The sequence below is a fragment of the Manacus candei genome, unplaced genomic scaffold (assembly GCF_025592945.1).
Source record: "Manacus candei isolate 608988 ecotype Guabito, Panama unplaced genomic scaffold, ASM2559294v1 h1tg000018l, whole genome shotgun sequence".
NCBI lineage: Eukaryota > Metazoa > Chordata > Aves > Passeriformes > Pipridae > Manacus > Manacus candei.
The window spans coordinates 3185211-3211960 of record NW_026138066.1 but is presented as its reverse complement, the minus strand read 5'-3'; the positions used below and the strand labels follow the sequence as shown (position 1 = coordinate 3211960).

Below are 26750 nucleotides of genomic sequence, written 5' to 3'. Positions count from 1 at the left end.
CATCTTTTTATACTTTATCAAAATTGCACAAGGAAGTTTTTTTTACGTCCCTTTTCAAATTTAAGAGCTAAAAGACTCTGGCAGCTTCCAATTTAGTTCATCTTCCCCTGCAGTGTATACCTCCAGAGTTTCCTAAATTGTCATAAAAAAAAAGTCTGACTTGCCTATTCTGCGAGACAGAAGTTCTGAAGCCTATGTCGCATTTATACAATTGTCTCTCTGATAATGTCTACACAAGAAGGAACAAAGGCAGCAAACAAACCATGAAAAAATGAGATAGACACTCATCTTCCTTATCAGTGTGAGCAAAGATGAAGAGAGAATGCAAGAAGAAATTATTTCCAGGAGTCAGTGTCATGCAGTATATTCAAAAGCAACATTCAAGGATATTTCTTCAGTCTCTCTTTCAAATAAGGTGTAAAGAGCACTATTTCTTAAAGGTAAAATAAACCTAAAATAGCACATCAGCAAATATACTGAAATCTGCAGAAATACTTTTTTCAATTATGGCCTTATTTGTCTTATACTCAACTCACTGGCATACTATTGTGTAAAACTGCTTCTTTGAAAAATAGAGAATGTTATTGCTATCTAAATGGAAGCAACAAGATTCTGTTGTGATAAAGATGATGCTTACCAAGTCAAGGTAACAACAACAAAAGCAGCAAAAGGCATAACAAATAATCCAGTGAGCACAGACAAATCAGTCCAAATGTCCTTCTGATCAGATACGAGGTGCTTGCTTGTATGACCTAAAACTCTTTCCATGGTATTACACACATTTAAAAGGCAATATTTTAGTCTAAATAGGTTATCTCGTGTCTATCAATATATGCATTTACACCACAGCTTTTTCCCCATTCAAGACACAGATGGAGTTTGTTTCCTCTTCACAGCTCCTTAGTCCCAAAAAACCTGTAGCAACTTTCTTTTGACATCTGTACACCTCAATCAAACCTGATTAAAATCAACCACACTGACATTATTTGGACATGCACGCCTTTGCTCCCTGGTACTATTAATTCGATTGCATTAGAAATCTGGACAAATAATCAGATTAGTTTTAAAATGCAAATATAGGCTTTTTTTTTTTTACAAAAAAGGCAATAAACATACTAAATAAAACTCCTTAAAAAGTTACGTGTGTTATGGAATAATTCGCTCCAGTGCAGTTGTGTGCAACAGCATAAGTCAAGCCCCAAGCAAACTTCAGCACAGTGCTGGAAGCAGCACAGTTATGCTGCTCTGCCTTAACTATTGCTGCACTTATATTCCACCTTCACTATTCCCCCGTAGGGAAATGCAGAAATACATTAATGCTGTGGCTCCATAGGTACTTCTCCAATTTCCATGTCAGCTGAAGTGACGTAACTTTGTTTGAAGAAATCAGACTAGGAGTTTTAAGAAAATATATTATAAAAAAAGACAGGAAATCCAGCTGCAGAGACCTCAGTCTTGCAAATACTCAAATTTAAATCAGAAACAGTAGTTATGACTTCAATAGGCCAACTCAGGAGCAGAAACAGATATGACTGCAAGCATGTTAAGGGTGGAGTTTGTCTTAATTGCGGTGACTGTGACTTTTAGATAAAAGAAACTGTGTCTGAAATCAACAAAATAACCTCCAGAATAACTACATACTTGTTTGGTATCTGATGTTTGGTTGAGAACATACCTGGAAATAAATTACCAAAACACAGAATTCCTTTATTAAGTAGTTTCATTACAGTATGTGACATTTTATTATTACAGTTTACTTTATAAATTGTGCTATGGAAAAGCACCTGAAACTCCTAACTTTGCAGCCCCAGACCAAACAGTTATTAGACACAAGCTAATGTCCCTGTATAAAGGAACTTTTCCTTAGCCTGATAAATGGTAGAAAAAAGGATCATTGAGTATTCTAAAAAGGAGCTATAGGCATTTCCAGCTCTCAGAGCTTTTATTCTGCAGCTACTCTATGGGCATACTCTATATGCTAAAGGACTATAAAATCAATCCTAAGGAGTTTAAGATAATCACAAATCTAAATTTATTTGGTTTTAGATCTTGTGCTTTTTCCATTGTTTCATTCACTCCCAGTCATCAAACCTTCCCTAGTAGCAATGAAACACCATCTTGTGCTAGGATCCTCAAAACTATAAAAGGCTCTGCAAAATTAACTGCGGATATATTATGAAGAAAATGCCTGTGCGTGCATGTTCAAATTTCTTTGTGTAATTCTGAAAGGGAGCTTTCCACCACACAGGTGGTGGAAAAAAGGTGTTGTATTCATTAAATCAGAAGTGCCCTCTGCTATGGGTGACAGACTAACTGCAGTGAGCAGCCTAGAAAAGCCACTAGGTGAGAATGTTAACAGCATTCCAGTGTTTGAAGCGTTAGAATCTGAAATTCAAGCCTGGTAGACCCTGTCCAACCTGTTCCTCTCCAACTTGACAGTATGCAAACTATTGTTTAATTTAGCTACTGAGCAAGGAGTACCATGAAACTTCCTTCTCAAAATAGCGTAGTTTAATGTTTACATCCATCAAACTGCAAATTTGTAGAAATTCTCATGTCAACACTTGACTATAAGCTAATAGTACATTTTGCTCCATAAAAATAATTGCTATTACCAACTTCAGTAAAAACTCTATATTATGCCAACAAGAACAATGCACCTAGAAAATCCACATGCCCCCCCAAATATCTGTTTTGTGTAGTATCTATGATACCACAAATCACGATAATTTAACCAGATGAGAAATATGCAACTTTAGTTCTCTACTGCAGGAAAACTGGTTTGTTTGGTTCTTTCAAGACTGGTCTGCTAATTCTAGAAAAATTAATATCCAAATGGCAATAAAGTCAGTCACCCACAATGAAATTTTCATTTAAAATTAAAAGATAATAAAAAAGACAAGTACAAAATCTGAAGAGCAACAGTGTTTGGACAAGCAATACAGGACATGCAACAAATGATTAAGAACTCTGATTTCTTCCTCTTCGAATTTCATGGGTAATATTAATGCTACTGATACTAAATCCATGAAACCTGGAACTAATCCTAAAAAAATCTGGATGATCAATGTGTCCTTTTAATGAATGCCCCTCACAACTGAAAAAGGGTTTTATCTTGATGTACATCAGCAATGATATGTCAGCATGATGAGGACAATCACTTAGCAAGGTAGTAAGCAACAACCAACACTGCACTAAGAAATGAGGCAAAATATCCAAAATGTTGAAATAAAGGCTGTTGAAATCCAAAACAAAGATTCCCCACCATTCTTCAATTCTCACTCATCTAAAACAATCAACTGCAAGATGTAAATCCATTAATTTACGTTTGAACTAATTCAGGATATAGGTGCATACCGTACAGCACTGCAATGTACATTCTACCACTATTTTGACTATAATAAGCCTGGATTCCTCTTTGGGAACCAAGGCAACAGGCAGGTGCATGGGTACTTCATGCCACCCAACCCCATCCTATCCATCTGTCCCAAATCAGGATGAATTCATAGAAAAAATAAATGCCGGAAAATCTGAGTCACACCAAACAAAAGGAGAAAACCCCAACATTTTTCAGGCACAACCAACCTTTTGCATTTGTTATAAAAACAACGGGAAGACCAAATGCAATGAAGCACTGTGCACGGGCTAACTGCCCTCACTGCAAATCACCTTCGTGACTTTTATTCCCCATTTCGGTACCGAGCTGCAGCTGAACCCCTAACGAACACTCACGGTACGAGATCCACGAACGGGGATCTGCCACCTGCCGACAGGCGAAACTCAGCCTATACGCTGCACAAACCCCAGGACAGCCTCATAAGGGCCAGTCCTCCGGGCAAAGTATTTACTGTATTTACAGCGAGCCCGGGCTCGCACCGCTCCGCCAGCGCCGCGGGGACTCCGCTCGTCCCCGCGGGGTCGGTGCCCGGGCTCGGCTCCGCGGGGCAGGCCGGAGGCAGCGCGCTCGGGGCGGGGGCGGCCGCGGCCACAGGCGGCAGGTGACCCGCGACCCGCCGGCTCGGGCAGCTCAGCGCTCCCCGCCGGGCCCTGCCCGCGCAGCGATCGCGCCTCCGGAGCGGCCCTTCCCCTCCACCCTTCGGCGCCGGGCACCCGGGACCCGAGCCCGCCGCCCCCCGCCCCAGGAGCCGGCCGGCCCTGCCCGCCCCGCGCAGTACTACCAGGCCACGGGCAGCCGCTCCTGCCCCGGGCCGCAGCCTCTCACCTGAGCCCGTGGGAAGCTGCCAACACGGCGTCCGGCTGCTCGTCGCCCTGTGGGCCCGGCGGGCCGCCTGTCACGCCGGCTCCGTCTCTCGCTCCGGCCCCGTCCCGCTGCAGCTACTCCATAGCGACAGCGGCGGCCAGAGCGGCGGGGCGGGGGCGGCCGGAGCGCGGCTCACTTCCGACCCGCAGGGGCGGTGCTGGGCGCGGCCGGGGGCGGCGGGCGGGAAGTGATGCGCTCCGCCGGCTTCCGCCAGCGGCCCGGCCGAGCCCATGGCGGGGTATTTGACTCCGCGCTTCAGGAGGATCCGGAGCCGGAGCGAGTTGGAGCCGCGGCGGGGGAGCGGGCGGCGGCAAGGTGGGGTAAGAGCGTCGTCCCCGCCTCTCCGCAGCTTTTCCTCCCGCAGTGTCTGAGGGGCTGGCGGCGGCTTCGCGCCTCGCCGGGAGCGGAGCGGGCTCCCAGGGCCGGCGTCCGTACGGGCGGCCCCGGCTGCTGGTGCTGCGGGAGGGACCCATGGCCGGTCGGCGGTCGGGACAGGGCTAGCTAGCGAGGGGCTGGCAGCTGAGCTTCCTCTGGCCTTATGCCCCGGCGCCGGGGTAGCGGCGGCCGCCGCTGGTACGGCTCGGCGTGGAGCTGTGGCCAGATGTTCCAACCGGGAGGCAGTTGGGATTAATGCATTGCAAGCGCTGGTTTGTCATCTGCTGAGCTCGTAGCTATGCGTGAGGTTAAACTGGGGTCTGGGGAACACCTCCCCCTGGTGAAGCTGGGAGTGCTGGGACTACTCAGCCGGTAGCTGACTGTCACCTGCTCAGGGGGTTCTCTGCAAGTATCTGAAGGGAAAGTGCAAAGAGGATAGAGCCAGACCCTTTTCAGTGGTGCCCAGAGAGGCTGTGATATCTTACGTGGCTCTCTCCGCTTCTGGAAATATTCAAAACTTGTCTGGACATGGTCCTGGGCGACCAGCTCTGGGTGGCCCTGCTTGAGCAGAGAGGTTGGACCAGATGGACCCCAGAGGCCCCTGAAAGTCCTGGCCATTCTGTGATTTTTTTAGTGTTTTAATGTATATGTACACAGCCCATTCATATAGTATGTGTGGTCATAACAATGAAAAAAAAGCTTCCTCTCCTGTTTTTAGTGTCATTTTGTTATCTTGGCTCTAATGGGTGTGAGTTAGCTTACAAGACGGACTGATTCATGAAGCACTGTCTTTCTCTGTCTTTATAAAATTCAGCTGATTTTTGAATATTTTTTATAATATATAGATATAACTAAATTCAGAGTGTTAAAATATGGGGTTTTAAATGTTAAAGGTTTATAAATCTGTAAAACTCTCATATAAATGTCTTGCAGATTGCAATGGTCCTTTTCAAGCAACTCAGCTGTGGAATGGTATTATACGTGCCCTCCACAGTCAACTGGAAATCAAAAGACGTAGACAACATCTGAAAACATATAAAAACTGTTTCACTGGCTCAAATGCTGTCGATGTGGTACTGAGCCATCTTATGCAAAGCATGTACCTAAGCTGTAATGATATTTCTCGACTGAAGGGAGTCCGTGTATGCCAAGCATTGATGGATCACAAGGTGTTTGAGCCAGTTGGAGCAAAGCTTTACTTATTCAAGAACGGGAAAGAAACAGAGTTTGAAGACACAGACACTAGCCTCTATAGATTTGTAAATAGTAGTCTTGATCCTCCTCTTCAAGGAATGAATGAGAACAATGAAAGCTTGTCTCCTGAGCAAATCTGCAAACAAAAAACAATAAGATGTTCCAAGTGAGTTACTCCAAACTATTCTAATTTTTTTTTTTTTTTTTTTTTAATAAGTTAAGGTGGGTTACCTGTAGGTGAAGTTATGTCTGTCTAACTCATGTGTTGGAGACTTTTCAAAGCTATGTGTCAGTTTTGAGAATGTCATGCTTAAATTGCAGAAGCTACCAGGAATTTCTTGGTAATGTTAAAGTGCTTTGATTTGCCTTTTGTTATTTAGAATAGAGTCTGGCACAGTAGCATAAGCCTAGGTATAATTTGGTTTTGCAGTCGATCGTGCTGAAATCTGAGAATTAGCATGAATGAGGTAGGTACTGAACGCTGGTTAAGGAAAGGGAACTAATAAACAGTATTTGGAATCAATATCCTTGCCCTTTCCACAAAGCAGATGTGGATGACTGGAATTCTAGCAGCATAACAAACCCCAGATACAATGAAGTCCTAAAGTTCTGATTTAAGAACAATTTAGGAAGTAACAGACATGTCCTAATCATATTTGTTATACAACTAAGTTTTTTTTTCCTCCCTGAGCAGAACAAAGTGTGACACACTTTCAAACCCCTCAGCATTAGAAGCAGCTGATAAAAAGAGGGTAGAGGAGCTTCTCCGATCAATCTATGTTCATGCATCTTTACCTCCAAAGATCATGGTTAATGAACCAATTCATCTGCTTTCAAAAAGAGGTGAGGATTGAATTTTTTCATTTTAAAACTTGATTATTCTTCACTGCATCTTGGAGTGAGTATCCCATTTCTGTTAAACAATGCCCCTCGGAGTCCCAAATTTAACATGTCGCTAATGACAGAATATCTAAATGAATGCTGAATGGGTAAGTGCTTGTAGTAAGTAAATTGAAGGAAACACAACAGGATTATGTTTTTGCAGAATGGTGCTGTTTATGCAAATACTACTTCAGAAGGAAGTAGGGTTTAAGACTAAGAACTTTTTTATTATATGATTCCTTTGCTATTCACTTCTACTAATTGGAATAGATTATTATGAATTCTAATATGATGGGAGAGATATTTTTTTAGCATTCCTATTTTGGTCCCTTCTTCCCCAACAGAGAAACTTCACACTGTGCTGTTGGCGTGTTTGCTTTGAAGACTTAAAACATTCTTGAGTGAGGTAAAAACAAAGGTTAGTGGTTTACATAAGATCTTGTTTCTGAGGATTTTTTGTTTGTTTATGGTTTCAGTAATAGAAGATGTTTGGAAACAGCAAACTCTGTTGCGATTGCTGCAGTTAATTGATATTCCTCTTCTAGAAGATATCTTGGTGTCTTCAGTGAAGACAAAACCAGACTGTTTTGGCAAAGAAGAAGACCTAGTTATCTCAAATACTTTCCTGGACAGAGAGGTTACATGTAGCTTAAACTTGCCTGAGTAAGTTTGTACACATAGTGGGTTGGTGTTTGGTTTTAAATACTAGCTGAATTCCTGGGGTCAGTGACAGCCTAGCATAAATACAGCTTGTTTTGATTTGAGTGTACCTCAGGTGTATTGCCTGTAGCATAGGAAAACAATGCAAGTTGCTTATTTTGAGCAGGTCCTTGAACTGCTGTAGTGAAATAAGTTACATCAACTGCGTAAAAACAAACTCAATGTTGTGGTTCAAATACATGACTATACCTTCATGGTTGTTTCTATCTAGTTTTATTTAAAAGAATGAATAAGAATAGGCAGAGCATTTTAAAGTAAGCACTAAAACTGACTTTTCCTTCTCCAGGCTTGACAGATGGCTCTATGCTGCAATTGAATGCTTGGAGTATTTTCCCGACCAATTCATAGTGATGATTAGTCAGCAGTTACCTCAGAGCACTGACGAACCCAGCAATCTGAATACATACAAGAAGATTCTTTTTGACATCATAATGAAGTATTATAGTCAAAAGAAGGAGTCTCTTCTTGCTGCTCAGGATCCCCATATTCATTCAGGAATTATAGAACTTATAGGTAAGAGCAACCTGGAACAAAAGATACGGGTGAAAGCTATGTAGAGGATGTAACTTGCTAAGCGTCAATTGACTGAATCGTGACACCGTTTGCAATGCTATTGCAGATGCACTGTATAGCTTGGAAGGAAATGTTCAAGATCACTATTAAGAGCCTCTGCTCAAGACAAGGGCAAATTTCAAAGTTAGATCAAATTTGCTTAAGGCCTGGGCCAGCTGAATTTTGAAAATCTGCAAGGATAGAGGTACACCGACCTCTGTGGGTAGTTTCAATTAGTAACTACTCTCATTGCAAAAATTTCTTACCCCAAGTCAGAATTTCCCTTATAGTTACTTGTAACTAATAACTTTGTGGCAATGATTTTAGTTTTATGTTTTCGTGTTAACCGGAAAAAAGTTTTGTAAATTCTGGATTTAAGGCACTTTTTAGTAATAGAAGTTATTTAAAATTATTAAAGGGACTGTTGAGATTGTGATTCAGGCTGCGATCCCCCCTGCAAAACCCTCCTATCATAGGCTTACAAGTAAACCAGAACAGTTTAAGTTAAATACAAGTTTAAGATAAATCTTACCCTAAATAGGCTTTGTTACTTCTTCAGTTCTATAGGGTTGTTGTGGCTTAACCCCAGCTGCCAACTAAGTTCCACAGAGCCACTCACTCGCTACCTGCCACTACCCCACTCCTGGTGGAGGTAAAAAGTAAAACTTGTGAGTTGAGAAAAGAATACTTTAATAATTGGAACAAAATGAAATATAATAATACTAATTATAGTAATAGCAGTAATTATAATTGTAATTATTACAATAATAACGAGAGAGAGTGGAATAAAACCCAAGAGAAACAAGTGATGCACAATACAATCATTCACCACTGATGCCCAGCCTGTTCCTGAGCAACAGTAAGTGTCTCTTGGCCAATTCCTCCAAGTTTATGTACTGGGCATGATGTTCCATGGTACGGAATATCCCTTTGGCCAGTTTGGATCAGCTGTCCACTCAACCCTAGCTCCCTCAGCTGCTCCTCACTTACTTACGCTTTTGGTGTTCTTTTTAAACAAAGGTGGTTTCAAATGGCTTGTGGCACACTCCTGAAAGTCCAGGATTATTTCTTGTAAAATTCGAAGTCTGTCTTAGAAGTAGGACGGAGGCCAGAAAATCTTACGTAGGTTGTATTCGTGTATCTGCCTTTGTCTTACTCTTGCTTTAAGAAAGTTAAACTTTTTCATAGCTTCTCACTTTCAAAATGAAGATAACTAGAATTATCATCTAAATGGTTTGGAGATTATTTCCACTGTATGATGTTTCTTTGAGACTCTCATAGCCTAATGGCTTAAAGGAGGAGGGGGGAACCCAGAGACATGGCGCCTCACCAACCAACAGTAACAAAAAACCCCCAAACAAACAAAAAAAGAAAAACCCCAACAACAGCAAAAAGAAACCAAACCAAACAAACAAAACCCCCAACAAAACAAAAAGAAAACAACAAACTAAAAAAGAACTGTCAAAGCAATGAGTGTTGGAATTGTTCAGCTCATTAAATACTTAGAGATGAATCCTAGAAATAATATGAAGATGTGTAAACACCAACAGTGCAAACGTCACTTCAGTGTTTGCACATTGTAGACAGACTATAGTAATGTCCTGTATACATTGTTCAAGCACAACTGTTCCCTGACTAGCTATGGGACAAAGACTTTAAGCTTTTATTGATTAAATGCTGTATAAACCTTGCAAGGTTTTAGAATTCACTGAGATAACCTGTTTTGCTTGGAAGGAAAGCCCCCCAAAAGTGGGATTATTATTGGGATTTAAATATGTGTTTGTGACTCTGAAAATGAACAATTGCATTGAATACGCTGCTTTACTCCATTGCAGAAAAAGGAAAAACAGATCAAGCTCTAGAGGCATTACAACTTTATTTAAAATTATTAGCACCAAATATCAGAGAAGAACTACACAGGCTCCTGACATTCCTAGCCATTGCATCGGAATCTGAGGGCTATAGATTACAAAAACAAGTAAGTATCTGCTATGTTTAATGTAGAAAATAGCACTTTTCTATAGCAAAGCTAATGTTTTTGTCCAAAGGTAGAAGTATTCTATTTACTGCCTTTCAACATGATCTGTTTTAAAACAAATATCAAGATGTTTTTCCACTGATAGCATCCTGTTATACGTAGTCTTTACTAGCACATTGCAAGTCAATCTAATGCCAGATGTGGGTACTTCTTTTCTAGTTTGAGAACAGATTGGTGATCATCAAGACTTGCACAAAGTTCATCTTGCAAAATAGAACACTGTCAAAACCACAGGCAGAACTGCTGACTCAGTTTCTTTTGGACAATCACTCTGAGCTCTTCAAGGTATCATTTTCCTTACATCATTGGCATTTTAAATGTTAAATGCCATGAACTGCATTTTTCCAAGTAGGACAGGTCTGAGGAGCAGTGTTTAATGTTTTATCTGTTACAGTTTAACAGTACAACCAAGCAGAGTGAGAAGCTATTCTAGACTATGAAGGACAGATTTTTGAGAGCTTTGCAATCCTTTATAAATTATATCCTTTCTCTTTATGTGCATCGTGTGTATTCAGAAAATATTTAAAGCATCAATGTTTTGTAGAGGCCTTTCGGCACCTTATTTGTAATGGCTGCCTCCTAAATCTTTAGGCATCTTAGCGTCTTTCTCTTTTAGAAGCTCACTGACATACTCTGAGTTGTGTATAAGATGGTGTGCTCTGGTGCCCCAGTGTATGTGTGCAGCTCTGATAGCTTTAAAGTTCCTTTGGTATTTTGAAATGTTAACTTGTAAATTAATAAATAGAACCACAAAATGAAATGACCTTTCTATTAAGCTTGATCAGCTATGTAAATATACAGATGTGCTTTATAGTCTCTTTTGTTTATGTTCCATCATATTGTCACAAATGTGAAAAGATGGAACTTTCCCATACTCTATACAAATAAGATTCACATAAACATTGATTTGGTTTCAGTAAAATATTGGTTTTAATTCTTATGCAACATATGCATTTCCAATTCTGACTCTGGGTCAAGAGACTTGGGAGATTTTACTTTTTTTTAAATTAACTCCAGTTTAGTTTGAAAGTATCGAGTGGTTAGTGAGAGTTTTGTATGTGTTAATGCACAACCAAACCCTATTTTATTTTCTTAAATATTTTTTTTCTTTTTCTTGATACTCTTGTATCAAAAGTTCTGATATAAACGTTAGGGCTTTGATTCCCGATTGGAGATGGAGCCAGAACTGCAGAGCAGTGACAGCAGAGGAGATGGTGGTTTGCTCTTTCACAGCTGCAGTTGAGAGCCTAAGCTGAAATCAGTTTGTTTTACACTACAGTTTTTGACGTATCACTGGAAAACAACATCTAGAGATTTTTGCTTCCTATTTCTTTGGCCAGAAATACCGGAAATAAACATATGTATCTTAGTAAAACTATGTGTTTTAGTCTAATTGTATGAGAGATTTTAAATGTGTACCTAAATAAATGTAGGCATAGATTCTTCTGCAGTTAACTGTGGGGTTGTTTTTTTTTTTTAATTGGTCATCTGAAAGCTTTAGATTATCAAAACAAAGAAGTATTGCTTTTGTAATTTTTCCCTTATTGGGTTCTATTTTCAGACTCCTTTAACTCTTCTGGAACTAACAAGTAGGAGACTTGAGAGTTTGCTAGAAGGACAAGATCCAGATATCAATTCAGGTAGATGACGTGATACACATTTTTATAGAAACTATTTTATACAAACTGGTTCATCATTAGTTGACTATAATTCTGCATAGACTGTGTTCCTTTGTTGGAAGTGAAGGGTTAGTGATTAGCAGCTAATGCAATAAATAACTGAATTATAGGCTATCAGCAAAACTCTTGTCTGAATATTAGAGAACAAGGGTTCTAGTAATTACCTTGTTTGAATACATTACAATTTTTTTTATTATTTCTGGAGATAACAGTGCAAAATGTGCTTCCTGAAGTAACTTGCTTATTATTTGGTTTGTGAATGTGATGTGATTTTGTATTTAGGAACAGTATTCTTTTATTTCTTCCACAAGACACCTACAAATTCTCGTAGAGCTCAGTAGTTACAGGTTCTGATAGATGTCTTGAGCACAGACTTTGATTGTTCAGTGTTTTGAAGAACTCTCTTCTTCTTCTAGGTAAGCACAAAGTTTATTAAGAGCTTAGAATTTACATACCAAGTGTCAAATGCCTTTTTTTAAGCTACACTACCTTTGTGAATGTGGGATTAGTGTTTTTCAGCTTATTTCTTTTATGAGCTAAGATTCCATCTGTCTTTGCTGCCAGAAATATCTTGCAGCACTGATTAAAAGGCTTGGCTTAAATAATTGAATTTCTCTCTGACTACCTTTTTTTCTTTTGACTTCTGTATTGCCAGTGCTTAAACATTGAAGAAAAATTGAGTCGGGTACTGATAACACTGTTATTTTGCTGTGTAATACTACATTTAATACAGCATCTGCCTGAGAAGTAGTTTAGTACTTCTTTGGTAAGAATCTCTTACCATCTGTGGTGAGTTCTGGAATGTATCCAAATTCCCTCCCATTCAGTGTTCTGAGAATCACATTGTGTAGCCAAAAAATTCAGAGATGAGCAATAGAGGAAAGAGCTGCTTGTCTGCAGTATTCTTGGAGCCTGTGTCGTCTCCAGCAGCACATTGAACAGACAACTGGAAATACAAGCCCCATACCATATTCTTTCTACTAAGCTTTAGAGTTTCAATCTGCAAATGCATATAGGTTCCATCTACTTGCTGAAATACCTAGTTTGATCTAATTGTAAGCTCTCTGGCATGGCATATTTCTATTTTCCTGTGTGCCTCATATTCTGGTGTCATTTTCCCTTTTCTCATAAAGGAGACATGAGGAAAATCTTTCTTTGGAGCTATTGAGCGTGCTTAGCTGGTGAATTTCTCGGTGTGGGTGGGAGCAGGAGGGAAGGCTGGGGGACCCTGATAAGAAGAGGAGTCTGTCTATTGCAGGAGGGTAAACCTTAGGTCTGCTGGAAATACAGAACACTAAAACCACTGAGAAAATTCTGGGGTTGGTTTTAATCTAGTGAGCCACTTATACCACCAGACTAAAGGATCCATGCTGAAGTTTTAAGAGTTAATAACTTTGCCAGAAGCTTTCCCTTTTGAAGAACTATCTTTTTCTTCATTTGACCCTATAGCACCATAAAAGGTACTGGTGTTTGACAGACTCATTGTAAAAGATGGGAAGGACACGTCCATGTGAAAACTCTGACAGCTCAGGTTAATAACTGCTCTCTATGTGAAGTCTTAAAATGATGGTGTTTGTACAGAAGGATTACTAAGAATTTTTTCCCCTTTAGGCAACTGACAGTTGTTCAACCAAATCACTTTCTAACATGTATAGGAGGAAAAAGTGTCTGTAGAGTAGCTGAATGCCAGTCTTTCCTCAAGCCAGAACTCACCTGCCCAGTGATGGGGCTTGAATTCTCGCAGGGCAGTGTTGCATAGATTCCCAATCTTTTTATGGCTAAGTCGTGCTTGAGTTGCATATTTCTTGGGGTTGTTCCTGGCTCTGCCCTCACTCTGAATCACTGCCTCTTGCATCACCTCTGCTTCTGGTGCCCAAACTATGCTTAGCTGTCTACTCGTTTAGAAGATCTTAAATTCTATTCCTGATTTCTGAAGTGTGGTTCAGAGGCAACTGTTTCTCCACAGTATTTATTCACTTGTATTAAGTACTGGACCTTGGTACAGATCTGATTCATTCACAGAGAATCATTGGATCATGACAATGTAAAGTGCCATTCTTGTTGTGTGATGTTCTTCGTTATGGTTTCTGTTTGTGAGAACTGTATTTGCTCTTTGTCTTGCATGCCTGTTTGCAGTATAGAATCATCTGTGATACTGCACTTGCAACACTGTTTTTCAATTTTATTTTTGCAATTAAGTTTAGATGTCCCTCTGTGCTCAGTGGAGGGCTTTCACATTGTTTGGAGATGTAATCACATCTGAAGTGGAATATCTGTGTATCTATGTTTCTGATCATATTTTTTAACAAAGCTTTTACATGATATGTGAAACTTACTCTGAACCTCTCATTTCTTACAAAGGCTTCACCTTCTGTCAGCGCATTACAACTCAAGAGTATGAAGATCAAAAACAACAAACCAATCAGCATCTTCTAGCATTGATTCAAAAGATGGACAATGACCCTACTGTTCCTTTGAAGCAAAAGAAGAAATTAATCAAAGAATTCAAAAAATATCATTGTCTATTGTAGTGGTTGTAAAACTACTTGTGAATTTTGTACTCCAAATGGTTTGACACCAATACAGCCTTTTTTTATCTCTTTTAAAAAACGTGGAGGATGCACATGAAAATTGTTCATCATAAAAAAATGTGTTCTTCTTATGTCTTTACATCTTCAGTTTCAGGAAATACAACTATCAAAATTACTGTGGTGCTAAAAAGCATTAAATCTAATTATTCTTTTAAGCAAAATGTACTTAATTACTCATAAGTTAATACAATACTGCTTGTGCTGCTTTGAGTTCAGGGTTTGGCACTTTTTTCCTTCTGTCCCACAACCCCATGGCACTCTATCTGAGCCAAGTCTACATTCAGAGCCATGTTTGGGTTGATAATCAGTAGGGAATTTTAATCTTTTCTATCTGTAATTAATAATAATTGAAACTGTAGATTATGACTCCTGCGGGTGTTGTAAAAGTGTACAAAGTGTGTCAAAAACGTTAGAAGCAGGTAACTGGGTTTTGAATCTAGCAGGCAAAATTTATTAGGCAGGGAAACTGTATGTGCTTGCAGGCATTAATTACATCCTGTTGTTAGTCCCTCTCCACTATGGCAGACTGAGCTGCTGCTAATTCAGCAATTATGCAAAAGCAAGTAAAAAATTACATTTTGAAGAAACCTTAGAAATAATAATCTGGGTTTAGATCTCTTGGTATACTTAAGTAATTTATTTTAACATGAGGACATTTTGAGAGTGTCTAGTTATTTATCATAAATACTTTGATAATGTTTATGAATTTCTACAGCAAAGCTAGAAAGCATGTTGGCCCGTCTTGAAACATTGATGGTTAACTGTACATTGACAAGAAAATGTTGACACAAGTCATACAATCATAGAATGGTTTGGATTGGAAGGAACCTTAAAGATCATCTTATTCCAACCCCCCTGCCATGGACAAGGACACCTTTCACTAGACCAGGTTCCTCAGACCTCCATCCAACCTGGCCTTAAACACTTTCAGGGATAGGGCATCCACAACTTCTCTGGGCAACATGTTCCAGTGCCTCACTACCCTCACAGTGTGAAATAAATAATTTCCAGAGGAAAAAAGACCACATTTCACCTTCCAGAGGTGAATGCCCTAAATCCTAGACTACAGGCCCATGTGTTGTTTTCCTAGCCTTCTGTGGGATTTCTAGCCCTATGTCATTCTCCCAGAAGAGGGAGCATGTACAAAGCAGGTTATTGAGAATTTTAAAAAGGAAAGTATTTCCCAGTTAAGTGCTTTTGGTGTTGAGTAGTGGGAGAAAGGGATTTTAGTTGCCTTTTTTTTTTCCTCTCTTTTCTCTCTCTGTCTTCAGTCCTTTTACTGGGTCTTACTCAAAATACTAAACCTGGTAACAGGGAGGGGTGATAACATGGTAATTTGTAGGCTAGATGAGTGGTGAACTGCTTCGAGGAAAACTGTATTTTTAAAAAACAAACTCTTGCACTTTGTGACTTGAATTTTTTTGTGCTAATCTAAAGAAGATAATAAAGAACTGTATAAAAAGTGACAAATCTATCATTTCATAGTCCATTTGTACAGAAGAGGCAGCCTTATAAGGGGGTGTAGATCCAGGTATCAAGTAGTAAGGAGACGTTCCAAACAGGCATTTATAGCTGCCATGTGGTTCCCATCAGTTCATGGGACAAGAAGTCGAGATTGATCTAGATCTGGGAAGGGAAGGAGGAGCTTTTGAAAGCCCTGTTTTATTCATATACCCTGACAGGAGAATTTACTTACCATTAATCTTCCGTTGAAAGAAATGTGATATTTTACATTTAATTATGAGGGCCTGCTGAACAGAAGAAGTTTGGTGAACTATAGACTACTGGTTTTCGTTGTAACGCTTTCAGTTAAATTCCAAAATTAGAAAAATGTTATTGGACTTCACAAAGTTTTGTCACGTATTTTTAACAATATTCGACACAGAATCATCTGGTAGAGAAACTTGGGACCTCTCATTCATTTCTGTTTATGATTTCTAGCATAGAGCTATCAAATTAATTGCCTGTATAAATTTGTTTGAAGTAGAAAATTTCCAGAGCAAAAAGTTTAGTCTATAGGTACTTTTCAGTACAGTCTTACCAAAGCACAAGTGATGCCACCTTCAAAGTAAGAAGGCTTACTTCTATTTATAGAGCATTCATGTTTGCTCCTACCAAGGAAAAGGTTCATTAGTACTTTCATGGGAACAACGTGTACATTTCCTTAAAGTCCTAGCTAAAGTATGCTCACAACTGCGTGAAGCAGTTAGTTAAAAAACTAGAGCTTGGGCCTCTACACACAGCTATCAAAATAACAGTGGACTAGACTTATTCACATCCTACACAATGTAATACAAACTGTGTCCAACAGTTTGTAGGTGTTGGTCTCACACCTTCATACCCCAGCTGCCTCCTCTGTGGCTCATATAGCTGTTAGCAGCAGGAGGAGGGTACCTCTTTCGTTCCTTTCAGTAGGTTAGACTAGAGGAAAGCCAACACGAGCTGGCAGTCCAAAGTAAAAAAGATCATATTCAAGAATAACGATCATCTCTCATTCTCTGAAGCATTGGCTTCTCTTCTGTGTTGCCCTTATGCAAGGCAGCCAGGTAAGTGTACTGTGTGAGTATACTTACTGGTATTATGTTAGGGCAGACAGCAGAGGGAATGAGACACAGCAGGGTACTCCTCTGCAAATCTGAGAGCACTGAGTACCACCAGACCTAATAAAGAGGCCATTTCCCTGCTGCAGTGAGCTGTATCAGCTCAAGGTCAGTGTCAGCACCATGTATCTATTATCCACCCTGTCCAAGTGACCATCTCAGTCTTGGCAAGCAAGCAAGCCAGGTGGGACACCCCCAACTAGCATGGCCCTCCCAGGTTTCTATCTGGCTATTAGCCCATGCTGTGCTCTTTCTCCTGCAAGCCATGCTGCACAGACTGATGGCACAGTGACAGAGCTTCTGATGCCAGAAATAAAAAGTAGTGGGGTATTTGTGTTTATCTAGAATGCATGGAGAGGACACAGATGGGTTATCAGCTAGGACACAGCTGCAAGCTTTTCTCACCTTTGTGGCTGCTCCTGATGTCAGCTTTTCAAAAAGGTGAGGGGAGTGACACAAAGCTTATTTGCCGAGCCATTGTTCAAAACAAAAACCAAACAAAAAAAACCCACAACCTAAAATCCCTTTAAAAAAAGGAATTGTTCAAATCACTCTTTTCTCAAAGCCTAAGCATAGTTTCAATAGGAGTGGTCACACTAGAAGTATATTCCTCTCATAACTATTCACTAAAATAACGAAAAATAAAGCTCATGTATTTCTTTTCAAGATAGGCAATCTCAAAGACTCTTTTTGAGATGTGTTTAACGCCCATTTAATTGCATGCATGATTTAGAATGATATTCAGTTAAAAAAAAAAAACCAAACCATTTCTTCTCACTATGTATTAGTGTCACACTGGTACAAGCAATTGGTATTTTTATTATCTCATGCATTGAGGTTTTCTGCAATAAAGAATACAATGAAGCTCATCAGTAAAAGATGAGAACATTATGAAATGACAAGTAACATATTATTTCATAGTATTAGGCTTGTAAAACTTTATTTTTAAACTCTGAAATGATTTTTTCCCAACCCAATTAAATACAGGAAAGCTAAAACACAATCCTAGCTGATAGAAAACAGGTTGTAGTTCAAAGAATTCCATTCTGAGTAAAACAATGGAATAACAACATATCCAACTATGCTACCTATATATCAAATTTCTCTTCACAGATGTTGTGTCCATGTTCTTCATAATCTTCTCTAGTTACTATCATGTCTTCAAAATCGTCATTTTCAGAAATGAGCTTCCCACCTTCCCAAGAATAAGTAATAGGGCTGAAAAATGAAAAAAGTTATTGTTACTCATCTGTAAGTTAATCTAGAATAGAAGTATGCAGTGATGATTTCCAAGACTTTCATTTAATCATATCTATTTAGAAATACATTTTTGATTGCTAAATCAAACCATCCAGCTTCTGAGAAGTTATGAGACAAAGTTTGAAATTTTAGCAGGGCTAGCTGACTTTCCTTTTTAAAAAAGTGCCTCTTTGGAAGCATGTGTGAAGAGGGAATGGCACGGACATGTCTTTGTATTTACTATGCACAGATAATGATTCTTTAATAATATTTAAAAATACTCTTTAATAATACTTTTTAAAAAGTAGAGATTTTTTTGTACTTTCAAGGTCTATTTGTTTTGTCTCAGTTCTCTCTGCAAAGATGTTACCCCTTCCAAATCCCTGAAGTAGCTACATTAATAATGACATGACAGCATTCAGATGCTGAAAATTCTTCTAAGTAAAAGTCTAAATTCATTAATCTTGCATACTTGCATATCCATTTAATGAAAATAGTCTTATCTGTTTATAATAAAAAGGCTGATCCTAAAAACACTTAACTTTATTAGCCAAAGTACAGAGCAAGCAGGTGGTATCTAATTTATTTGGTTTGTCTGAAAATACACTGATTTAAAATATTCTTTTTGTACAATTTTTGTTCACTTAATATTTAAATTAACACCTTTACTCAGTCTATCTTTTTAATCAGCAAAAGAAATCCTACTTTATAGTTTGTTCTACTAGAAAGATAAAGCCTTCTGTTTAGAAGTTTAGAACTTACTTTTCAGGAAGAACAACAGAAACATCGTAATCAGTTGGAGTAAGACATCGAACTTCCGAATAAACTCTATCTCTAAAGCCTGGAAAAAGGGTGTTTCCTCCAGTCAGAACTATGTTCTTGAAGAAATGAGGCTGCATTTCTGTAAAATAAATAAGTAAATCTGTAGTTAAAGACTATGTAGTTAAAGATTAAAGGGGTTCTTTTTCCAATTTTGTTATGAATTGGAACAGAAGTAGGAAATATGCATAGAAGAATTTTATGATCATCTAACCAGTTAAATACAAGAAAGTGATCAATCACCCTATGTTCTTCCTGATTGTAGAATTTGGCTTTGATAACTACTGTTTTCTTACACTGTCTGTTAAATTTCATGTTTGCCAACACAATTCCCCATTCAAAAGGGGTTTTAAATAACACAATTTTTAAAGAGTACACATTAATAGCCGAAATGCTGCCATACTTATGTGGTATGATAACAGTAATCAGCTGTACATCATCTATAAAATGAAAGCTTTAGTATTACTTCTGACAAACAGCAGTCAGGAAGGTTCTACACTTTGATGCCTAAATTACTAAATTTGGCCACTTTCATTTTTCTCATCGGTTTGATTTTTCTCTTCCTCTAGTAAAGAAAGATATTTTAAAAGATAAGTAAAACTAATTTCAAGTTTATTCCACCATTAGTGTCAAAGACAGACAGGTTATGTTAGAAAAGGATGTTAAGAAGAATTAAGTCTACAGAGATTAGCTGATTCAAGAGTAGAAACCTATCAATAAATCACCAAAAAACAGGGCTGGCCTAACACAGACTTTTGCAGACAATCAGTTCTAGAGTATATAAAATGCATCAAAAGACAGAACAGTTCACCAAACTGTTTAACTGCCATATTGAGAGTTTTAGCTTCTCTAAGACTATTTGGATCCTTAAAAACAAAACAAAACAACAAAGGAATCCAAAACCAAACCAACAACAAAACCCACCACAACATCCCTCCTTCCCCCACCTCCCATTCTTTTCATAATATTTTTAGGTTATACCTTCGGGTAAATTCTGAATAGAATAAACAATGGCTTCAGGAATTCCCATCTCTTGAATACCAATATCCGAAGGATGGAAGAGTATTTCTGGAACTGCAAATCTTTCATTCGTTAGACGAAGTATTTGTTCCCCAGTCTTGTATTTTCCACTTAACACCATCTCTTCCCTCGGCTACATTAAAGACATGAATAGTACCCACTGCTTAAGAAAAGCAATCACATTCTAGAGTATTCAGCTAATCTATTTCATGTACTGCAGAGGTAGGCAGTCATATTATCAACAAATCTTTTAAGAATAATTCATATTCTGGTATTAAATCTGAAGTGACTTTGCTCTTATCAACCGCAGTTTTGTCGGAAGGAAAACAGAACTGGTATGCATGAGAATGGCCTTAAAAGATTGGGACTACTTTCAAAATTATGTCCAACACAGTAAATGAGATAAAACTGTTAAATTGTCTTCAGGCTCTTCTATAAAATGACATTGAACTTTCTACCTATTAGGGTATTTAAATGAAATTCAGAGAGTCTGACAAAAAAGCTTAAGAGCAGAGAAAACATTTTCTAACTTAATGTTAAAAACCCCCAACAATAATCATATGGCTAGGCTGTATGACAGAGCACAAGCATAGAAAGCTACAACTGTTAAATAACAGAACATAAAATGCTATGCTGAAAAAACAATATTTCATTTTCATCTCAACTTACTATGGAAAAGCTTTACCAATGAATGCATAGCAATGAAAGATGTTACAGCATTAGAAAAAATAGAGTATTTTTAACCTCTCTACTAGACTTGTGCAGGGGAACAGTCCCAAAAAAATTTCAAAACTATTATTACCTTACAAAATCCCTTTTTGATTGTGCTGAAGTCTGGCAAAACATAATCTACCATTACAGTATTTTCCTCTCCTTTCAATCTGAAAGAGAAGAATGTAAAATTCAACAGAATAAAGAACAGGTTCTAAATTCCAACTATTTTATACTAACAAGACTTTTTTCATTTAACTGGAAAATTTTCTGATTAAGAGTATAGTTTTATTTGTTTGTACAAATAGATTATTCAGAAGTACCAACATTTACATTTAGTACTGCTGCATACATACTTGGCAATGTCCATGTCCTTGTAAAAGTCTTGAGAAACATAGCACACATCTTCTTTCACTTGATTAATTACATGCGTTTCATCCATAACATGTAGCTGTCTGACAAAACCAAAAACCAAAAACACTGAAGTTTGAGAATAATCAAGTCTTCCATTTCCTGTCCAGTTTTCCACTGGAGATGAGTAACCATCGTTTTCATGTCACAGAAAACTAGTGCCTCAATACCTAAAACTCGTATTCAATTTACAGATGCATTCCCGGCCTACTGGAGTTTAGTATTTTTCTATTTCACAGTTCAGTAAATACAAATATTAACCTGCATTTGCCCATTGTCTTCCTAACAAGCATAGCCATAATCCTGCAATTAGCTCTCTTAGCAAAGACCTTGACCTAGATAAAGTTCTAAGCTAAAGCATCCCAGTGAAAAGTTGACCCTATTGAATTTTATTTGTATTATTGATAATTGGCAAACTGACTGATGATCTACTGAGACACCTCAGAAAATATGTAAAGACTTGTATAATTGTGAACACACAGCTAACCTCATCAACTTCAAAAGCGCGGGCTCTTTGAAAAATAACAGCCTAATTCTTCAAAGAGTTTAAGCTCATCTTAATTCATCCTGAGCTGAAGGTCAAGATGGCAGTTAGCAGATTATAACAGACAAAAATTCCCTTCTCCTTTAAACAGCATTTAATCTAAAATTCATAGAACCAGGAAGAATACCCCATGAACTTTTAGCTCATTTCATACCAAGTTTCATAGTGAAGATCAGCATGCTTTACCTGTAAGAGATGATCTCCTTTAAATGGTTGGTTAAGAGTTTCCCTCCAACATTAATCCTACAGAAAAGGAGTAACACAAGGCATTCTGTCATTATTAACTTCAGGCATAGAAAACGATTCTTCTAGAAAATATATACTGCAGTTTACCTTATGATTGCCTCTTTCTTCTTTTTACTTCTACAATAAGGTACAATGTGTGTAAAAGAGTATCCACTATCCACAATGATACAACACAGCTCAGATGGATTATCTCGGAAATACCTGTGTGCACTAAGAGCTCCAGCTGAAATACAGAAAATTTAATTCAATTTTTATGTGAATATACACTTTTAGAATTTACAGTGATATGGAAGTGTGCTTGCTTCATATTTTAAATGCCTTTGACAGACTTCCAAGACCTCAATACATAATACTAGTCAACACATGAATTCATTTTGACAGTGGATAAAATTAAGTGTTGTATATGGCCCCATTTAATCTTTTTCAGGAATTCTGGTCCACATTCAGTTTCCCCTCCTAAAGTCCAAGCACATTGATCACGCCACAACTTATCAAACATATATAAAGGAGTATCTCATGTCCTGTTACCTTTCAGAAGGGTGGCGATGTTATTTACATATTCCCTTGTGAGATACAATATATTTCATGATTGTAATGCTGCATTTGATTTGCTAATACAAAACAAAACCAAACGAAAAACCAACCTCAGCCCTCAAAAATAGAAAGCTACCAAAGACTTCATGCGAATTTTTGGTAGACTTTTTCAAATGCTATCCTTTTTAAAAATCCATCTGTTATTTCTGTCATCCTTACTCTCCTCAAATTTCTTGTAATTCCATACTATGATACTCTCTTCAGAAAATAGTACAATAGTACAGCTGGAATTTATAAAATAAATAACTTTTAAAATTTTAATACAGTTAAGAGTACATGTACAAGTATATTGCTCAAGAGCCAGGAAGGAAATTAAGGAATTTTTATACTATCTTTATGCAAATATATATATATATATATGTATTTGCATACGCATGCATGCTTTTTATGTATGTATTTATTTATTTATTTTAAAAGACTTAAGCTTCAAGATATATAAATGCAAACTAGAAGGAGACAGACTCACCATTTACTCTAAGAACTGCTTGAAATTGATATTCTTCAAATAGAATTTCATTCATAGATTCTTGTATTGAACTGAAGTTAAAATAAGGTTCGGTAATAATAATATTGGTATCTACAAAATCCACCTATGAAAAATATATTAAGATTGTCATTACATAAAACCAATATATTTTGGCCTACTGACCTAGTTCATCTCTTGTATATTAAATATTTCTTGATCTGTAAACCACACTGTATCTGTCTGTGATTATTGTTTTTCTTCAGTTTGCAAAAACATAAATCCCTGTGATTTCTAATTGAAGACACTTTCAAAGAGAACAGTAAGCTCTCCAGTTCTATTTTAATATTTGCGGTACTTATGTTAATTTCATTAGTCAGTATTTAATCTACACAAAATAAGTAATTAAGAAAAGGCTCTTACTTGATACATTTCTTTTCCAAAAAGATAATCCCAAACCTGTCTCTGGACATCCCAGTTCACCAAGTAACCCTGTAGGAATTTAGAAAAAAACTTTCACTATTTAGAAAAAAAAAAATCATACTTAAAAAAAGATCTAATGATTGATAGACTGGTAATACAAAAGGTTTGGAGAGTTAAAATGTTTAAATTTGCATTTCTAGGCTAAGGAGTAAATGTTACATAGCATAAAGTATGTTATAAATATTCCTCATTGATATGTTAATTACTACACTACAAAAACAATGTAAACTGTGTTTTCTGTATACATTATTCTCTTTGGCAGAAGCCTGTCAGTCTGCCCACTGTGCCATAAGCGGTTATGGAGCAGATTATCTGGAGTGCCATCACACAGCATGTACAGAACAAACAAGCAACCAGGTCCAGTCAGCACGGGTTTATTAAAGCTTGACTAACCTGACCTCTTTCTTTGACAAGGTGACCTGCTGAGTGGAGGAAGGAATGGATGTGGATGTTGTCTACCTGGACTTCAGTAAAGTCAGACAAGTCTGAGCTGGCTGCTCATGGCTTGAATGGGTGTGCTCTTTGCTGGGTAAAAAACTGGCTGGAAGGCTGGGCCCAGACTGGTGGTGAATGGTGCCACATCCAGTTGGCATCCAGTCACCAGTGGTGTTCCCCAGGGCTCAGTATTGGGGCCAGTCTTGTTTATTATCTCTATTGTCAACCTGGACAAGAGGGTTGGGTGTACCCTCAGTAAGTTCACAGAAAGCACAAAGTTGGATGGAAGTGTTGATTTGTTGGAGGGCAGGAAGGCTATGCAGAGGGATCTGGACAGGCTGGATTGATGGGCCGAGGCCAGTTGTGTGAGGTTCAATGAGGCCAAGTATTGGGTCCTGCACTTGGGTCACAACAACTCCATGCAGGGCTTCAGGCTGGGGGCAGCGTGGCTGAAAAGCTGCCCAGTGGAAAAGGACCTGGGGGTGCTGGTTGACAGCAGCTGAACATGAGCCAGCATTGTGACGAGGTGGCCAAGAAGGCCAATGGCATGCTGGCTTTTATCAGAAATAGTGTGGCCAGCAGGACCAGGGAAGTGATTGTCCTCCTGTGCTCTGCACTGGTGAGGCTGCACCTCAAATCCTCTGTTCAGCTTTGGGCTCCTCACTACAAGACACTGAGGGGCTGACGTGAGTCCAGAGAAGGACAACAGAGCCGGTGAAAGGTTCAGAGAACAAATCTTAGGAGGAACAGCTGAAGGAGGCTGTTTAACCTGGAGAAAAGGAGGTTCGGGGGGGACTTATTGCTCTCTACTACTACCTGAAAGGAGGCTGTAGTGAGGTGGGGGCTGGCCTCTTCTCCCAAGTAACAAGCAACAGTACAAGAAGAAATGGCCTCAGGTTGCCCCTGGGAGGTTCAGATTGGCTATTAGGAAACATTTTCTCACCAACAAGGCTGTCAAGCACTGGAACAGGCTGCCTAGGGAATTGTTTGAGTCACCATCCCTGGAGGTATTGAGAAGATGTGGCACTTAGGGACATGGCTTAATGATGGACTGGACAGTGCAGGGTTAACAGTTGGATTTGATGATCTTAAAGGTCTTTTTCAACCTAAACAATTCCATGACTCTTAAACTTCACACTATTGACTCTGATTCTTGGATAATACCACTCACAACCCTGCAGCTGTGGTATACTGTATGAAAACTATTCCTTACAAAAATTTACGTTTAGCTTTCATGTTAAACTGAGGATTACTTACTTACTTTCTGAAAGGGAAGAATATAAAAAAGACCAGAAGGATCCTTAATTTCATCCAGTTGATTTGCTGTAAAGGTTTTCAAACGTGCAGTCTTTGATCTGAACTGACAGTTGGGAATAACGCTGGAAAAGATTGGGAAGTTTCCTATTCAACATGGTATGAGACACATTCATTGTCTTTATGCCACTTGCATAAATAGCATACGTTCAATAATGGTTTTGCTGCTGTATTTTGGTTTTAGTCCATTTATTGGAGCTAGTTACGAGGGAAATCTCCAATTTCTGACACCTCCAGTGCAGACAAGACACCTTTTTGAAAAACAACCCCCCCCAGCCACTGGTCTGAGCTGCAACCACCACCCCCCGGCCATCAGTACAACCAGAAAAGTGCCAGGGGCTCTTCTCCCACCCTGGCCGGTGGGGCATGGTGTGACACGAAGGAACATGTTGTGACACGGCGGGGCACGGCAGGACATGGTGTGACACAGTGGAGCACACCGTGGTACAGTGTGACACGCTGGGGTACAGTGTGACACGGTGTGACACGCTGGGGTACGGTGTGACACGCTGGGGTACAACATGACACGGCGGGACACACCGAGACAGCCCCGCCGACAGACCCACGCGCGCCGCAGGGGCGGGGCCCGCAGCCGCCGCAGGGGCGAGGCGGGGCCAGGCCGCGCCAGTCGGCGGCGGGCGCAGGCGGGGGCCGGTGAGGGGCCGAGAGGCGGGTCGGATCCGCGCCGGGGCCGGCGGAAGCCATGAGGGGATGCGCAACGCCCCCCCGGTCCCGCCCCGGGCCCTCACCTGACGTTCGCGTGGCTGTAGCCGATCTTGGCGTTGTAGGCGCCGTTATCCAGCACCAGCGTCGCCATGTTCCCCACGGCGCCACGGCCGCCGCCGTCCCAGTATTGATCCGCCACCGCCGTGGATCTCTATGGTGACCATAGAGCGGAGGAGCAGCGCGCGTGGCCCGTGGGGACGCGGAGGTGCCGGCAGCGCTCCGCCTCCGCCTGGGGCCGCCCGCCGTGCCGGTGACGCTCGCGGGGCTGCGGCGCCATTGGCCGGGCGTGACCCGGCAGCGCTCGGCAAAGGGCGGGCGGGGCGGTGACACGGCGTCACCGCGGACAGCGTCCGTCACTGCCGCCCGCCGCGCCTGCCTGCGCGCACAGACCCTGCCCCGGCCGCCGTCAGCCCCGCGGGGGCGGCAGCGACCGCTGGGGACCGGGCGGGGCCGTCACGGCGGGAGCTGAGGTCGGGGGTGTGTTACAGTTACCGCGCGGTCGAGGGAGTGCTGTGCCCTCGGGTGTTCCTGGCAGTTCGGGGCGCTGCCGTACGGGAAACCCGCGCCTCGGGGAGAAAGGTGATGTTCGATAATCACGTTATGTGGGAAGTGAGCAGCAACACGGGGCTGCGCTCTGTAACGGTGTGACAAAATGAAAAGAGAGACGACTCTTTAAATCCCACTGTCATTATTTTAATGTTGCAGAATCACAGAATCAGTTAGCTTGAAAAAGACCTCTGAGATCATCGGGTCCAGCCTGTGAAAGAACACCACCGTATAATGTAGACCACGGCACCAAGTGCCATATCCAGTCCTTAAACACCTCTAGTGACAGTGACTCCACCACTTCCCT

General features: G+C 40.0%; 3 protein-coding genes across 5 annotated transcripts in view; 1 reads left to right on the top strand and 2 right to left on the bottom strand.

Moving 5' to 3' along the window:
- Positions 1 to 4371, bottom strand: part of SCYL2 (SCY1 like pseudokinase 2) — a 32861-nt gene extending 28490 nt beyond the window's left edge. Inside the window, exon 1 of the mRNA XM_051784805.1 lies at positions 4223 to 4371. The gene's annotated coding sequence lies outside the window, so the exon portion shown is untranslated. The remainder of the gene's footprint in view (positions 1 to 4222) is intronic.
- Positions 4372 to 4373: 2 nt separating this feature from the next.
- DEPDC4 (DEP domain containing 4) lies at positions 4374 to 23946 on the top strand. Of its 3 annotated transcripts, none has more exons than XM_051784808.1 (9): positions 4374 to 4581; positions 5570 to 5996; positions 6525 to 6673; positions 7189 to 7375; positions 7719 to 7945; positions 9820 to 9962; positions 10182 to 10307; positions 11584 to 11662; positions 23685 to 23946. In XM_051784808.1, the coding sequence occupies exons 1-9, from the start codon at positions 4452 to 4454 to the stop codon at positions 23801 to 23803; spliced, it is 1587 nt and encodes a 528-aa protein (XP_051640768.1). In that variant the 5' UTR covers positions 4374 to 4451; the 3' UTR covers positions 23804 to 23946. The 3 variants fall into 3 exon arrangements, with proteins under 3 accessions (XP_051640768.1, XP_051640767.1, XP_051640766.1); XM_051784807.1 differs by lacking the exon at positions 23685 to 23946 and adding an exon at positions 14063 to 16095 and having other exon boundaries at positions 4374 to 4576; XM_051784806.1 differs by lacking the exon at positions 23685 to 23946 and adding an exon at positions 14063 to 16095.
- ACTR6 (actin related protein 6) lies at positions 17816 to 26152 on the bottom strand. Its single transcript, XM_051784819.1, has 11 exons — positions 25921 to 26152; positions 25119 to 25236; positions 23363 to 23431; positions 22943 to 23066; positions 21970 to 22105; positions 21823 to 21879; positions 21038 to 21136; positions 20773 to 20851; positions 19932 to 20103; positions 18894 to 19032; positions 17816 to 18110 (listed from the first exon to the last, which is right to left on the bottom strand). Exons 1-11 carry the CDS (start codon positions 25986 to 25988, stop codon positions 17981 to 17983), a joined length of 1191 nt encoding a protein of 396 aa, XP_051640779.1. The 5' UTR covers positions 25989 to 26152; the 3' UTR covers positions 17816 to 17980.
- Positions 26153 to 26750: the final 598 nt, after the last annotated feature.

Bases quoted from the DNA above. Each gene is read 5' to 3' on its own strand.
- DEPDC4 (XM_051784806.1), top strand. From the start codon at position 4,452: ATGCGCTCCGCCGGCTTCCGCCAGCGGCCCGGCCGAGCCCATGGCGGG. The intron at 6,674-7,188 runs GTGAGGATTGAA...TTATGGTTTCAG, and splicing joins TCATCTGCTTTCAAAAAGAG to TAATAGAAGATGTTTGGAAA. The intron at 10,308-11,583 runs GTATCATTTTCC...TTCTATTTTCAG, and splicing joins ATCACTCTGAGCTCTTCAAG to ACTCCTTTAACTCTTCTGGA.
- ACTR6 (XM_051784819.1), bottom strand. From the start codon at position 25,988: ATGGCGACGCTGGTGCTGGATAACGGCGCCTACAACGCCAAGATCGGC. The intron at 23,432-25,118 runs GTAAGTAAGTAA...AAATTCCTACAG, and splicing joins ATATTCTTCCCTTTCAGAAA to GGTTACTTGGTGAACTGGGA. The intron at 21,137-21,822 runs GTAAAGCATGCT...TGGTTTTGTCAG, and splicing joins AAGGAGATCATCTCTTACAG to ACAGCTACATGTTATGGATG.